This window comes from Carcharhinus amblyrhynchos, chromosome 11, assembly GCF_965287045.1.
Source record: "Carcharhinus amblyrhynchos chromosome 11, sCarAmb.v2.hapA, whole genome shotgun sequence".
In the NCBI taxonomy this organism is placed as follows: Eukaryota; Metazoa; Chordata; class Chondrichthyes; order Carcharhiniformes; family Carcharhinidae; genus Carcharhinus; species Carcharhinus amblyrhynchos.
Window position 1 is genome coordinate 4,928,994 of NC_137334.1, and position 15,680 is coordinate 4,944,673.

General features: G+C 40.2%; 1 protein-coding gene across 1 annotated transcript in view; it reads right to left on the minus strand.

Annotated features, from left to right (window-relative positions):
• kcnh3 (potassium voltage-gated channel, subfamily H (eag-related), member 3) overlaps positions 1-15,680 on the minus strand; it is a 547,160-nt gene that overhangs the window by 91,936 nt on the left and 439,544 nt on the right. Inside the window, exon 9 of the mRNA XM_080198480.1 lies at positions 9,580-9,779. Within this exon, the coding sequence (XP_080054606.1) occupies positions 9,580-9,779 (200 nt within the window). The remainder of the gene's footprint in view (positions 1-9,579; positions 9,780-15,680) is intronic.

Genomic DNA, 15,680 nt, shown 5'->3' on the forward strand with positions numbered 1-15,680 from the left:
AAATGATGGCTCTCCCTTGCAGTGGGCGAGCCATCCTCACGCTCTCTTAAAGCTCCATGTTGAATGAGATAATATAACTTCATCACTAACTCCTTAGTGAAGCAAATTCTGCTGAGACACTGCTCCTGGCTCATTGCCAGGTATGAATGGTACTCCTAGAAGACCATCTTGGGGTTGGGATTTCTAGGGGAGCCTTGTCGTAATTTGCCTTTTAAGAGATATCAACATAACATCATTAAAAGGGAAATGTGTCATGTATCTCTTTGTTTCACTTTTTCTTTGAGCAAAGCACACGTTCTAATGCCTTCAAGCTTTATACCTAGGTATAACAGTTCTTGTGTACTTAGTCTTAATAAATGAACCCACAACATATTTACCCAATCCATTATGAGCTTTTAGTAATTTGTGTCTTGTACAGTAAGTAAGTCCAAGGTGTTATATCATTATAACACAACATGGTAATCAGCAGTGGTAAGACCAGTAGCAGCAAGGTTAAGTACAGGTGCAAAATGGTGAACAGCATTAGATTGTGTTATATGGCATAAAAAGGCCATAGACATTTTGGTCAGACCACAACAAAGTTGCAACATTGGAGTGTTTTGAAAAAGCAGCATGTTAACTGAAATGAAAACTTTGAAGATACAGCTCCAAGCAAGTGCTTAAATGAAGAGCTGGTCAGCGGATGTATTCCTTGTGGTGAGATAGCAGTACACAGTTTGTCAGTTCCATAAATGGGATAACATGTCAAAGCAACCAGTAGCGGGTTAGCTCAGTCAAGAAAGACAAGTGTGGGTATTGGTGGTGAGGGAGAGTCAGACAGACGAAAAACGTAAAAATTGCCATAAAAATCAGACCAGAGAAGGTTGTGATCAAACTGGGTGGCTTTGGGAGCCACTGAACAACTAGACAAGCTGAGCTGAAGGATACCCAAAAGATATGGGCTAGAATCTTACCACCATTTGTGCCAGTGAGATTTTCCCATCCTGCCGCAGCAATGGGGATTTGGCTGGCCACAAATTTCCAACTTTGCTGCAGTGGGAGTGTGGTATGAATGGTAGGTCAGATCATCCCCATTGGAACATGCGTTCAGGTTGAAGTATTAATTGATTAGCGTTCATGTAATTTCAACAAAAGCCTACAGATGATGTATGCAATAAGATGAAGAGCGGTGAATGAACATGTTTCACACCATCAGTCTAGTGGAAAACATAGATATTGTCACAGTGTTCAAAGTGTTTGCCAATATTTGAATGATCTGCCCTAAGAAAGTTGATAACTTTTTGATACTGGTCAAGATTGAAACAGGAACAAATGTCAACACACTATCTCTGTGAATTCTGAAAGACATTTCTATAGACGCAGAAAACCATGGTGAAACCTACTGCTGTGAAACTTTCATTATATAATGGTTCATTAATTCCATGCGTAACTTCTGCAGTCTTAGAGTACAAGTATAATCAATCCTCCTGGGTGTCACAGAGGTTCTACATTATGAAAAATAAAGGCCCAGTGATTGCAAATCTATCAGCATGTTGTAAATCACACTAACAACAATCCACGGATCAGACCAACAAGACAGATCAGCCTTAGAAACTATTCCTTTTATCGCAGTTTGCGACCTAACATCAAAATATCGAGAATGTTTTGACAAAATTGGCAGTTTCAATGAAAGTGCATCATGACATGAGAATATAAGCCCGTCAGTTAATCTGATACATTTTGCACAAATCAAATGCCAGCAGCAACAAGAAATGTCAAAAGATTCTATTCTGCAGAAAATACAGAAAACAATCATCGGAGGATAGCCTGTTTCAATTCAACGTGTCTACGAACAGGAGAGACCATTTTGGACTTTTTGGGATGAATTAGGCATCTCTTGTGGGGGGAGTCATTTTTAAAGGTAAACAGATCATCATCATTCTGGAGTCTTTATGACTTGAAGTTCTTCAACAACAGGGTGGCACGTGGGTACAGTGATTAGCACCATTGCCTCACAGCACCAGGGACATGTGTTCAATTCCAGCCTTGGGTGACTGCCTGTGTGGAGTCTGCACATTTTCCCCATATCTCTTCAGGTCTCCTCCAGGTGCTTCAGTTTCCTCCCAATGTTAGGTGGATTGGCCATGTTAAATTGCTCCTTAGTGTCCAAAGATGTGTAGGTTAGGTGAATTAGCCATGGTAAATACGCAGAGTTGTGGAAATGGGGCAGAGGGGAGGGCCTGGGTAAGATGCACTTTCAGAGCGTATGTGCAGACTTGATGGGCCAAATGGCCTCCTTCTGCATTGTAGGGATTTGATGGATTCTATATGGTCTCACCAATGCCCCTTACATAACATAACCTTCCTACTTATGAAATCAATTCCCCTCACAATAAACAACATTCTATTAGCTTTCCTAAATACTTGCTGCACCATTTGTGACGGGGCTGCCCAGAGAAATTTGAGAATGATGCTGAAGAGTTGGGTGTTGGAGGCCCATGGGGTGTCAGGGAGTGGATTGATATGGACATTCCAGCTGTAACAGAGGGGGCTGATGCAAGGATGAGACAGATGGACACTCACTCACCCTTGCAGCCAGAATGAGGTTGTTCATTTTCTAGTGGCACTGGGGACCAATCATCAGTGACAGTCTGTGGCCTGACTGCCGTAGCAACTGCATCCAAGGCCACATTTGCCTCTCTGCTCCTGGGTTGTCTACCCTCTCAGGGGTACAGATTGGCTTGCCTCACCTTCACTGCATTCAGAAACCTTCTGATATCTGCCTCTGTGAAGCGTGGCGCTGCTTTCCACGCTGCCATCCTTCTGGTGTGACTGGCTGTGAGCACAGAGGGAGCATTTAAATGCAGCTCCCCTTTGTTAACAGTGAACAGCTGAGAGCCAGTTCAGGCAAGGCACACACCTGGGAACTCCATACCACTTTCATGTGGATGTTCTTTCAGTGCACTAAGTGTAAGACAAATTATTTTCGCTCTGTTTTTCACGGCGTTATGGCACTTTTTTTTGGGGACAGGGAAATTTGGCCCTCTATTTAAATGCGGACTGCATATTTTTTATTTTTGATACTATCTACCCTTGGTTGATACTTTCCAAAAAACAGGTGAGGAGGAATGACAAATTCAACTCTGTTGAAAATAACTCGATGTTTCAATAAATTATTTACAATGTTTCGATCCTGTTTTCCTGCTGAGGGATACAATGTGGAGAAAGCTGCCTCAAAATTATGCACATAATTTTGGAATTGCTTGGGTGACTTTAGATTCAACTTGAGTTCGACTTTACATTTTTAGGACTTGGAGATCAGGCCCGCTATCACCATTTGGAATAACAAACTGAGGCAATGTTGTGTATATTTCTTCTGAGATTTGTAATAGATGAGCTCCCTGTACTTTCCCTATAGCAATAATTGTCTTTCAGATTTTAGTGAAGGAGATGTTTGCCTAAAACAAAACAGGTATTTTAATCATTTGGAACAACTTGCATTTATATAGTGACATTAACTTGTTCCACAAGGGTATAATCAAACCAAAGAATTTACACTTGTCAGCCACATACAGAATCACCCATCCTAGTTATTGAACACATAAAGACATGTTATGGCCAGAATTCTATGTAGTTTCACAACGTGTGGATATGCCGGCGTTGGACTGGGGTAAACTCAGTAAAAAGTCTGACAACACCAGGTTTAAGTCATAAGAACAGGATATGGTGCTCGACTCATAGATCGACAGTTCCGATGCGCCACCACAAAAAACCACACCGACCTCCTCAGAAGACAAACACGGGACATGGTGGACAGAGTACCCTTCGTCGTCCAGTACTTCCCCGGAGTGGAGAAGCTACGACATCTTCTCCGGAGTCTTCAACATATCATTGATGAAGACGAACATCTTGCCAGGGCCATCCCCACACCCCCACTTCTTGCTTTCAGACAACCACACAACCTCAAACAGACCATTGTTCGCAGCAAACTACCCAGTCTTCAGGAGAACAGTGACCACAATACCACACAACCCTGCCACAGCAACCTCTGCAAGACATGCCGGATCATCGACATGGATGACATCATCACACGTGAGGATACCATCCACCAGGTACACGGTAAATACTCTTGCAACTCGGCCAACGTTGTCTACCTGATACGTTGCAGGAAAGGTTGCCCTGAAGCATGGTACACTGGGGAGACCATGCAGACGCTACGACAACGGATGAAGGAACATCGCTCGACAATCACCAGGCAAGACGGTTCCCTTCCTGTTGGCGAACACTTCAGTGGTCACGTGCATTCAGCCTCTGACCTTCGGGTAAGCATTCTCCAAGGCGGCCTTCACAACACACGACAGCGCAGAGTCGCTGAGCAGAGACTGATAGCCAAGTTCCGCTCACATGAGGACAGTCTCAACAGGGATCTTGGGTTCATGTCGCACTATCTGTAACCCCCGTGACTTGCCTGGGTTTGCAAATCCTCACTTACTGTACTGTCTGGAGACAATACACATCTCTTTAACCTGTGATCAGTGCTCCTTCCACTCACATTGTCGGCCACTTTAAGACTTGAACAGCAGGTTAGGTGTAAAGATTTGCATTCTAATCAGTAATCTGTAAACTGTCTGTGCTTTATATGCTCTGAGGCCAGAACTCTCCATTCACCTGACGAAGGGACAAACCAGAAAGCTTGTGACTTTACTATCAAATAAATCGGTTGGACTTAAACCTGGTGTTGTCAGACTTTTTACCGTAGTTTCACAACAGCAGGTTAAAGTCCAACAGGTTTATTTGGTAGCACAAGCTTTTGGAGCATTGCTCTTTCTTCAGGTGGGTGACGAGTTCACTCAAGAATGGGATCGAACCTGTGTCCTTAGCGCTGCGAGGCAGCTGTGCTAACCACTATGCCACCATGCTGTCCAGGTATACTAAGGCAGCCTACCAACTTGTCTTGATGAGGAATACAGTGCCCAAATGAGGATTCTTCAATGGCAAGGACTATTGCTTTTAGAAAAACTTAATAACAATGCCCCTCATACCTTTACTTCCATTGCCAGGGCCTGACTGATCCTAGCGAGCCCCACTAACTTCTCTTCCTGGCCTCCAGTGATGCTTCTGGTTTGGGACCTGCTGCAGTCCCAGCAGTGATTACCACTCCCAGCGGCAATGCTGGGAATAAGGGACTGCTGATCAGGGGGACAGGGCATCTTGTCTCAAGAGTGCGAAAGCCATGACCTCAGGTAACTAACTGTCTGAACAAGATAAAATACAGTTTTGTTTCCAGGGCTGGTGGAAGCAAGCTTGATCCCAGTTTTATAGCAGATGGGTGAAGCTCTGTGTTAAATCCCAATCAAGGAGATTTCTTGAGAATAATCAAAATAGATATACTTTGAATAGAAAGCCAGAAAATGTCTTTCTCTCATTACTCCAGTGTGATTTTCTTTCCCCGTTTTATGCATCTGAATAGGGTCTGCAATTTAGTGATATTTATTGACAAAACTGAATAGTTTGTATTTTGTGGACTGGGTTGAGTCTTTCCAAACACATTCCATTTAGGATCAATTAGAAAGAGGAGATCTCCTTCTGTCAACTTGAACTGGATTGACTTCATGTTGAAACCATTGTCACACCTCACAACAGACACTGAATGCAGATTTCTGACGCTTCATCAAACATCGTTCTGTGTAGTTAAATTTACTCATCTTTTGCTTCTCAGTTGAGCCAATTTACTGACAGTTAAATCTGCATTTTCTGAAGCTCAGTTGTCATGATACTATACTTATTAAATCATATTTCATCCTTGGCAGAGGTCATGACCATGTCAGGTTCAAATTGACGGCGCTATGAGAATTTCAATGGTTTTCTTTATCCTTGATACGTTTTGGCATTGGAAAGACAAGCCAGATATGCAAGTATTAGATACGGCAATGAGATGTCGAAACTTTTCAATATCAACAGAATTATGTGGCAGAACATTGCGTGAATTTTGCTAAACAAACTGAAGTGTTATATTCCTGCACTGTGGCACAAGTATTATATTGTGTCAAAGTCTAAATAAAAGGGGCTATTCTCACAATAACATATTCAGAAACCAGGCAGCTAGAATGCATAAGGAGGAAGCGCATGATGAACAATTTAATACTACAAAACCTCTAAATAGTATATGTTGTTCATATTTTAAATGAAGTTAAAAGAACTATAGAATTGAGAAAGGAGTTAACATAGGGCTGCAGCAGAGATGAAATATGGAGAACACGTTAGTAAAGGGCCAGATCACAGATATAAAAATGGAAAACAGGGTTGGTACAAGCATGAGCAAGAGAGAAAGGGTTTAGCACAAAGCCTGAATATAAAGTGAGTACAGTGCCAGCACACAGAACAAAGGATTTAGATAATAGCCAGGTCACAGGGCCAGGCCGTGACGAGAAACAATTACAACTGAAAATATACAGATATTATTATTTTCTTATTCATTCACAGGATTTAGGATTTTAGCAAAGTTAGCATTTATCCATTCCTAATTCTAACAACCCCCCCCCCCCCCACCCAAGAAGGACCACTGCAATCTTTGTGGTGAAGATACTCCCATGATGCTGTTAGATAGGGAGTTCTAGGATTTTGATACAGCAATGATGAAGGAATGGTGATATGATTCGAAGTCAGCTTGCAGAGTGACCTGGAGGGGAATTTGAAGATGAGTGTGTTCTTTGGCCTTCTAACAGTAGAGGTCGCAAGTTTGAGAGGTTTTATCAAAGAAGCCTGTGTGAGCTGCTGCAGTGCATCCTACTGAAGATCTACATTGTAGATTCAGGTAAGTAATGAGGGACTGAATATTAATCTGGTGAATAGGGTGCCAATCAAATGGGCTGCTTTATCTTAGACAGTGTCAAGTTTCTTGGATGTGGTGGAACTGCACTCATCCAGGCCACCACAGATTATTCCATCATATTCCTGACTTGTGAATTGTAGACGGTGAAAATAAATTCAGGAATCAGGAGGTGACTTGCCAATTGCCACAAGGCCACTTGCTGCAGAATTCCCAGCCATTTTCCTTTGTGCAAGGTATAGCTTCAGCTAATAGAGAGTTTTTCCCTCCGATTTCACTTACTTCAATTTTAAGGGTCTTCAGTGTTTTACTTAGTAAAATGCTGCCTTGATGTCAAGGACACTTACTCTCACCTCCTCTCCAGAATGCAGCTCTTTTGGTCATGTTTAGTCCAAAGTTGTAATAAGGTCGAGAGTTGACTGTTACTGGCAGAACTCAAGCTGAGCATCCTGGAGCAGGTTATTGGTGAGTAAGTAAGTGTAGTTCAGTAGCACTGCCAATGACACCTTCCATCACTTTGCTGATGATAGATTGATAGGGCAGTAATTGAAAGGAATGGATCTGTTCTGTTTTTGTGAACAGGAATATTTGTACAATTTTCCACTTCGGCAGTGTTGCAGCTACACTGGAACAGCTTGGCTAATGATGTGAAGTAAAAGTCTTCGGTATTACAGATGGGCAGTTGCCAGGATCAGTAACCTTTATTCAATGTACTCTGCTATCTCTTGAGACCACATGGAGTAAATTGAATCGGCTGAAGACTGGTTTCCTTCACGGTGGGGACCTCAGGAGAAGATCAAAATCCGTTTGCGATTTATGGCTGAAGATGGTTGTGAAAACAGAGTATGGAAAATAAAAGGAAGTTCAGAAATACATATTAGTATGCAAGAAAGTTGCTACCCAAACTGAGGTTTAACACTGAATTGTCTCACACTAATCTGCTCCTTTTAATTGTAAATACAACATTCAGTCTTTATCTGCAGCCCAAATACCTGTGACACACCAAGTCAAACGTTGTTCAAAATAATTTTCTCAGAAGGAGGACCATTTTACAAAAAAACGTTGGTCTCTTCTGCATTAAAATGCCCTGCATTATCCGCTAGCCTGTTACATTTGCTCCATTACAGCTACAACCATTGCTAGCTTACCTCCACCAATGGACTTCTGGTTTCTACTTGCAAGTACAAAAGTAGCTGAGGCAGAAACTTTAATAATTAAAAATGTGGATGAAAACTGTGTGATTGTTCCTTTAACGATCCATCTGCAGAGTAAGGGTCACATGACCTGTGGAATCAATCTGGGAGCAGGGTAGGGGAATCACCCTAGTGAGCTGAAGTTTCTGTTCTTGGAAGGTAACTGGCAGCTATAAGGCTGCAAGCCTCTGTATTACAATTACATAGAAATAAATGCTACAGTTGTTACTTACCTAACTAGTGAATAGGAATTATTACTAAGTTGTCACCACTGGGTCTAAATCCACAAAATCAATTATGATAGGAGTCATCTGAATTTAAGCATCTAAACCTGAGAAAACATGAAGACCTTAATTCCAAAATAGTATATTTTCAAGCTGTGATCTTGAGTATTGCTTAAGAAAGATGGATATGCCTTTTTTGTACAATGTATAAGCTTTTTGTAGCACTGAATCATGCAAATTATTAAGGACCCAATTATGAACACTATTCTGTGTTTGTGAGAGGCATTGGAATCAAGAGTTCCAAGTAGAATGACGGGGAATTACAGGTAGCCAAATTTCCAGGGCCTAGTTCCAGTCTATTGAGTCCTAGAAGAAAGTATGTAAGTCAAGTTAGGCTCAGCTGTTGGCATTTTAAGGTTGAATAGCAGATTGACACTCAGGAATGGAGTTTTCTTATATACAGAGGAAAGAGCCTGGGGGGACCCTCTGCTTGTTACTCTAACCAGTGATTGCCAACCAAGGATCCTAGTTTGGAGTTCATGCTTTCACAAGAATGTGTTTGCAACTACTGGGGAAGAAACATCTGGAGGTCCTACGGCGAGTACATTGCTGAGGAGAGACTTGAGACATGACAAAATGTCCACTGAGTTAAAATGGCTTTTACTGGAGAATTTTTAAGATTATGAAGGATGTTGACATAAAGAGGAAGGAATATCTATTTCTCATGGTTGGAGTTGGTGACAAGGACAGGATTATCAATTCAAAATTCTCCCAAGAAAATGAGGAGAAAGGATGGGAGTAGTTGCTTTAAATGACTATTAAAGTGTGAAATGCATTGCCATAAGGAATTGTTGAGGCAAATAACAATAAAGATTTAAAGCAGAAGATAACAGGACTATGAGGAGAGTGCAAAGTACCTTTATCTTGCTCTTGAAAAAAACTGGCACACTTCTGTGGTGAGACGGAGTCAGAAGAGGAGTAACTAAGATATGGAAAGAGTGGTGGATACGCTTATCTTTGCCTTGTGTTTCTAGGACTCCATTTCTCGCCCATTGTTTTTATCTGTGTTTGTGAGCATATTAGTAATTGGTGCCTTATTAATACTAGAGCACAGTCGTGTTAATTGACTAAGATATTAAAACTGCTTAAAACAAGTTGCTGCTTATTCTGATTGACTGGTTTGGCTGTATAGGTAAGGGATCAGTCTACCAACAAAGTGGGGAATTAAAGACAGGTGGCCTGATCTTTCTTGATAAGTTATTATACCCCACAGAGTAATCAGCTCTTTAATTCCTGGACTGTAGGAATGATCACTGTGTTTAAGAGGCCAGGAGATGGTGTTTATACTGCATACCTCGTTTGCATCAATGCCGTTATTAACAGACCATGTGGTCTGGAAACATTCGAGCATTCGCTGCTTCAGCTGCTTAGGAATTCGATGGACACGGATGAAGTCCTTCAAGTCTTTTGTCCTGGTGTGGTACAAGGACCGTCGGGAGTACATTCTCTGGATTATAGCAGTTACATTTCCAAACACCACAGCATGCATGAGAGCTGTAAAAGGAAAAGACAGAGCGGAGTTGCATTTAAAAAAAAAATTGTTTTTGTAAAGTACACAGATATTGCACAGGGATTCACCTAATTATTTTCTATGTTTCTATATGTTTACCAACTTCATGCAAACATAAGTCTGAAGCATATTGATTAGGAATATCTTACTTATTTCTTTTGTGTATTTGTGAAGTCAAAATTCTACTCTCATTATCAGAGTGACAGGCTACCTTATTATTTGTGGGTGCGGATGAGGAAATTGACGTCGGCACCTTGCCAGCAAGGTGGTTTGGAATTACAGACCACAGCGTCACTGGAAGCAGTCTCAGTTAAGCACTTAAAAAGCAAGGGATGAGGACTGGTGGGATGCTATTCAGGAGGGTGGTCAATTGGAAAGGAAGGGGATCAGAGAATAGTTGATTAAGAAGGAATGGCAATGATGGAGAAATAACTGGACATGAAGTTGAATGGGATGAACACTAAATGGGAAGGGGGTGATCAGATCTAGGCAATGGTCTATGGGAGAGAAGTGGATCCAGAAAAAGCTCTCCTGCACCTCCAATCTCCACATTCGAGTAAGTGGTTCTAACCTTTTACTTTTTGGTACTGACATGCAATGATCTATTTAGCAATAGTTGGTTAGGTCAAATATAGGCCTGGCTTTCCTGAACATAGCTAGCCTGGCACCTATGTTTAGGGCAATCCAGTCTTGCACAGGGGGCCTCAAACAGCTGCAATGCCCCAAATTTATATGCACAATGCATCTAATGCCTGTTTAAAGTGTGGGCCTGTAACATCTTTATTTTGTCAATACCGGTTAAGTAGAACACACTTCTGGCCCATAATCACAGTCTGCTTTTTGAATGCCACTGAAGGCCAAGGTGCTTATTTAGCAGTGGAACAACAAAACATTTTAGCGGGTTTGCACGTGAACTGCTCACTGTGAAACAGTGACACTGTCACTCTACAGCCCGGATCAACCTGCTTAATGGGCAACTTCTTATATTCTCTAGATATATTCAGTACTTTATCTGTGCAGTTATGTTGAATACCTTCTAATAGCATCTTCTAATAACTTTCTAGACTTTATCACTAACAGGGTTTGCTGCTGTATAGTAATGATAAAAAGTTATTGTCACAGTCTGATTCTTAGTTTTGTATTCCTTGAGATGTTATCTGGTGTAGTAAAAGCATTAACTTTGAACCATTGTTGAAAGTGCATTTCCAAGGTTGGTTTTTCCTCTGAGTTTGATGTTTGCTTGTGTCCTCCATTACAACTTCTATGATCCTTGCTTTCTTCTGACATTAGCCTGACTTACAGTTGAGCTATGGTGATTATGTTTGTTTTTCTTTTGCATTTCTCTTTCCCTTTTTGCAATATCTAAAATAATGCTGTCTTTTTCCCCAGGACTATTGTTCTCTTTGTCAATATGCATCATTAGGTTTATTGTAAAAATGGTCCAAATAATAAGGTTGATGCGACACATTCATGTCACATAATGGTCTTTGAATCATTCCACTGTCCCGTCTTACACTTTAACATAAGTTTTATCATAGCGTCCCTTGATGATATCTATTTTCTTCTGAAATCCATAATGGTGCTAGGTTGTCAGATTGTAATTTTTTTCAGCAATCAAAGGCCCTTTAAAAATGGTGATGTCAATGAAAAATTTGTTATTTTTGAGAGAGTTTTACAAATATTGCATTCCCAGAGCAGTGCTATCTTTGCAAAATGTATACACAGGGTAGCAGGAATTCACAATCTCTATTTGATCTCCATTTTCTAAACTCAATTTTTGTTTCACTTGTCTATGCACTTACGACCCTTACTTCATTCAGCAGCACACAGATGCTTATCATCCAGCCAGTGGTGGAACCTTTGTTTGTACATGAGTTTAGCTAAAACCAGCACAGAATGTTGTGTGTGAATTTGGGATCTTTCATATTACAGTAAGAGCAATTATCATACAGAACTAGAAATGATCTAGATGTTCTTTGTACAATGATAATTTTCTAATCCTGGAACTGTTTGCACCCCTTCATGTTGTTTCCACGATAACAAAGTTTAAATGTAACTCTTTGCAATGAACCTTATTGCATATTGCTACAAGGCCCCAGTTGGATGAAGTAGGTAAACATCAGCTGGTTCCAGATATGTCAAACACTAAGAACACCTGAAGGCCTATTTAACTAAGAAGGGTTTAGGAACTTGTAATGTTACCTCGGAAGCACCAATGTCACGCAGTTAGGAATGTCAAATTCAGGTTAGCGTGTATGGCAATTGAGAAGATATATGCGTAGGTATCAAAGATTATTTTTCACACAGAGTTTCAGTTCTATAGCCTCCAGCTCAGAAAGGGACCATGAAAAAAGCTCCATGCAGGGCTAGTTCAAATCTAGTTGGTTCTCACAATGAAAGATGGAGAAAGTTGCAGCTCAAGGAGAAGCCCAGAGTGTCACCAAATTAGATGAGCATCAGCTAAGCATTTGGGAATTTTACAAAATTTTATAAGCTGAGGTTTTCTTCACTGGATCGACACATAAGGAGCCAAATAGGAAAGGTACAAATTTGCCACCTGTGCTATTTTCATTTTTACTATCTCACCAGTTGCTTTTGCTATTTCTTGCATTATCTGGATTTACTTATCTTCAATTGTTCAAAATTTTTATTATAAAAGTAAGGAAAGAGTTCTTCATTGGGTCTTTACAGATAATTTTTTACTTGATATCAAAATGTAGAAAGATCAACAAGGTTTTAATGTTATTAGATCAGCAGTTCCTTGTTAAGGACTGATGACCTGCTGGTGAGGGGCTTTTTAGTAAAATAGAGTTTAATGTGAAGCTCAAGAGTATTTGTCAGAAGGTCCGGTTAGACTGGCAAATGGTTGCCCTCTAATCTATCTGTAGTGAGGCTGGTGCATGATTGAGCATGTTCTGTGGTAGAAGACCAATCTTGCAGGTAATGAAAACATTCACTCAGTATTACTTTCTTGTTCTCCTTCCCAAAGTGAGCATTTAGTCAAGATACTAAATGGTTTCTGAAACATGCAGAATTTTACTTCAGTATGAATCATAACTTCAAGCAAGGAGGAGAGAAAATTATGTGAGTGGTAAAATTGGCATAGTGCCCAATAAGTTGCTCTAATTGCATAAGCTTCTCTTTGGGATAGTTATCCACATAGAATGGTACCCACCATGAACAGCTAATAAAACATCAGTACAGCATCTGTACCATAACTGAAAGTTATTAAAAAAATGAAAATTAAAAAATGAAATTAGTTGTTGTCTAAGCCTGGAGCAATATTTTTTCTATTGAATAAAAGGAATAGGCTCAGATTTTCCAGCCATTCACATCCCATTTCTGCACCTCAAGTGAAGGCGAAGAATTTAGTGCTCAGCTAAATCTCTCTTCACTACAGTGGGACCAGAAAATCCCGCTGGCGTGAGCGGCCAGAAAATTCCACCCGTAGAATAAAAATAAACTCAAGTTTATGTAAGTATCCAGACTCCACTGAAATGAAAACATCCTAGCTCTGAGAATACTGTGATACTTCTCATTTAGTATATAAGAAAATATATTTAAAGTCAGTAGATAAAACATATTGTGCATTATATTAACATAAACTTAGTATTTAATAGATCAAATATAGACTAAAAGAGTTTCTGATTGTTTGGAGTGTTTAATAATCTATGTAATTAACAAACTTGATTTGGGCTCTTATCACATGGCTACAGTAACAGTAAAATCAAATAACTAAATACTTCAGCAGTTCACTGGAGAGTACAAACCCAACCAACACTATTTCATTGCTGTAAAAATAGTACATTTCTACACATGATACTGCAATTCTGGCACTTTTGCTCCGGTAAATAAATAGATACTCCTGTGCTCCTCAGAAAAGTGATTCTTTCTTGCCCAGGAAAGCCCAGAGATTTAGGCTGACAGTCCTGCTGAGGTCAAAGCATTCAGGATTGTAGGTGCTGCGATTTTCAGCACGTAAATGTAGCATCATAAAGTAGAAAGTGAAACAACTTATATAAATTTTCATGAATAATTTCAGTGTTGCGTGAAAACTATCATTATCAACAGGTTACAAACTTGGATGACGTGAAATATAATCACAGCCTCCCATGCTTAATCTGTAAGTTATGTCACCTTTGCAAAATATGGCTCGTCAAACACAAATTCCTTGACGACTGTATAAAAACTCTCCTGCAACCTGAAAATATAATTTTCAGAAATAACAGCATATAAATAGACAATTCCTCTCTACATTACTCTACAATTGTTTTTGTTTGTGTGCTCCTTACAAACGTGTTTAAAATAAATAAATTGACACCTTTTCTAAGAATAGAATTATAAATCAACATGTTGAACATCCGTAGACTATTACCCCGCAGCATAATTTCAGTGCTTTGCATTTGTACCCTTGAACTGACATATTCACAAAGCATGAAAGAATTACTTGGTCCTCAGTTTGACCTGGACTGATTCCACACTTTGCTCAACCCAAGACCATTATATTCAAAGCCAACACTTAAACATTGAGCTGAGTCAGGTTCTATAATTCCAGGTTGGCATCACTTGAAGAAAAGTCTGCTTTTGAATAAGAAATATGAATCCAATCTGAATTAAGCCAGTGAAAGATCAAAAGTAGGGTGACCCAATTAAGCTTTGTGAGTTTGGATAAGTTTATTTTTTCACCCTCAGGCAACAATGGCTCTTACATTTCATTACTAAACTGGAATGCAATTCTCTTTCTTTAGCAAAGTTTGCAAAGAATTTCTGTTAAATGTCTGAAATACCATTCCAAACTTTTCTGGTTTGCTTCACATAATTGCCTAGATTTTTTTACCTGCTGCCCAAAGCAAGCTTGAAGGAAAATAAGATTCAAAAAGCATTTTTTTATTGTTGGAAATTCAGCAATATCTCTCTCATCTTCCAGTGGCTTCCAATAGAGCCACTTGGCTCCAAACCTCATTACAGCCTTGATCCAAATATGTGCAAAAGAGCTGAACTCAAGAGATAGGTGAAAGTAACTGCCCTTTACAACAAGCCAGCATTCAACTTAGTGTGGAATCAAGGAGCTGTAGCAAAATTGAAATCAATGGGAATTGGGGGAAAATTCTCTACTGGTTGGGGTCATTTCTCATGCAAAGGAAGATGGTTGTGATTGTGGAGGTCAATCATCTCAGCCCCAGGACATTGTCGCATAACTTCTTCAGGGTAAATTTTCAACTACTTCCTCAATGACTTTCTCTCCTTTATAAGTTCAAAATTGGTAAATTCACTGATGGTCACACAAGGCTTAGTACCACTGATTCTTCAGATACTGAAGCTGTCCATGCCCACTTACAACAAGACCTGTATAACATTCTAGCATGGACTGATAAGTGGCAAGTAACATTTATACCACACAAAACAATCTCCCCATGTCATTCAATGGGGATTCAATCTACAAATACATAAAGGGCAAAAGAGTAACTAGGGAGAGAGTAGGACCTCTGAAGGATCAACAAGGTCACCTATGTGCGGATCCACAAGAGAAAGGACAGATCCTAAATGAATATTTCTCATCACTATTCACTGTTGAGAAAAGCATGGATGTTAGGGAACTTGGGGAAATAAATAGTGATGTCCTGAGGAGAGTACATATAACAGAGAAGGAGGCGCTGGAAGTCAAAGCGCATCAAGATAGATAAATCCCTGGGACCTGATGAAGTGTGTCCTAGGACTCTGGGGCGACTAGGGAGAAAATTGCGATCCCCAGCAGGAATATTTGAATCATCGATAGTCACAGGTGAGACATTTAAGATTGGAGGATGACATATGTTGTAACTTTGTTTAGGAAGGGCTGCAGGGAAACACCTAGGAACTATAGGCCGGCGAGCCTCACATCTGTA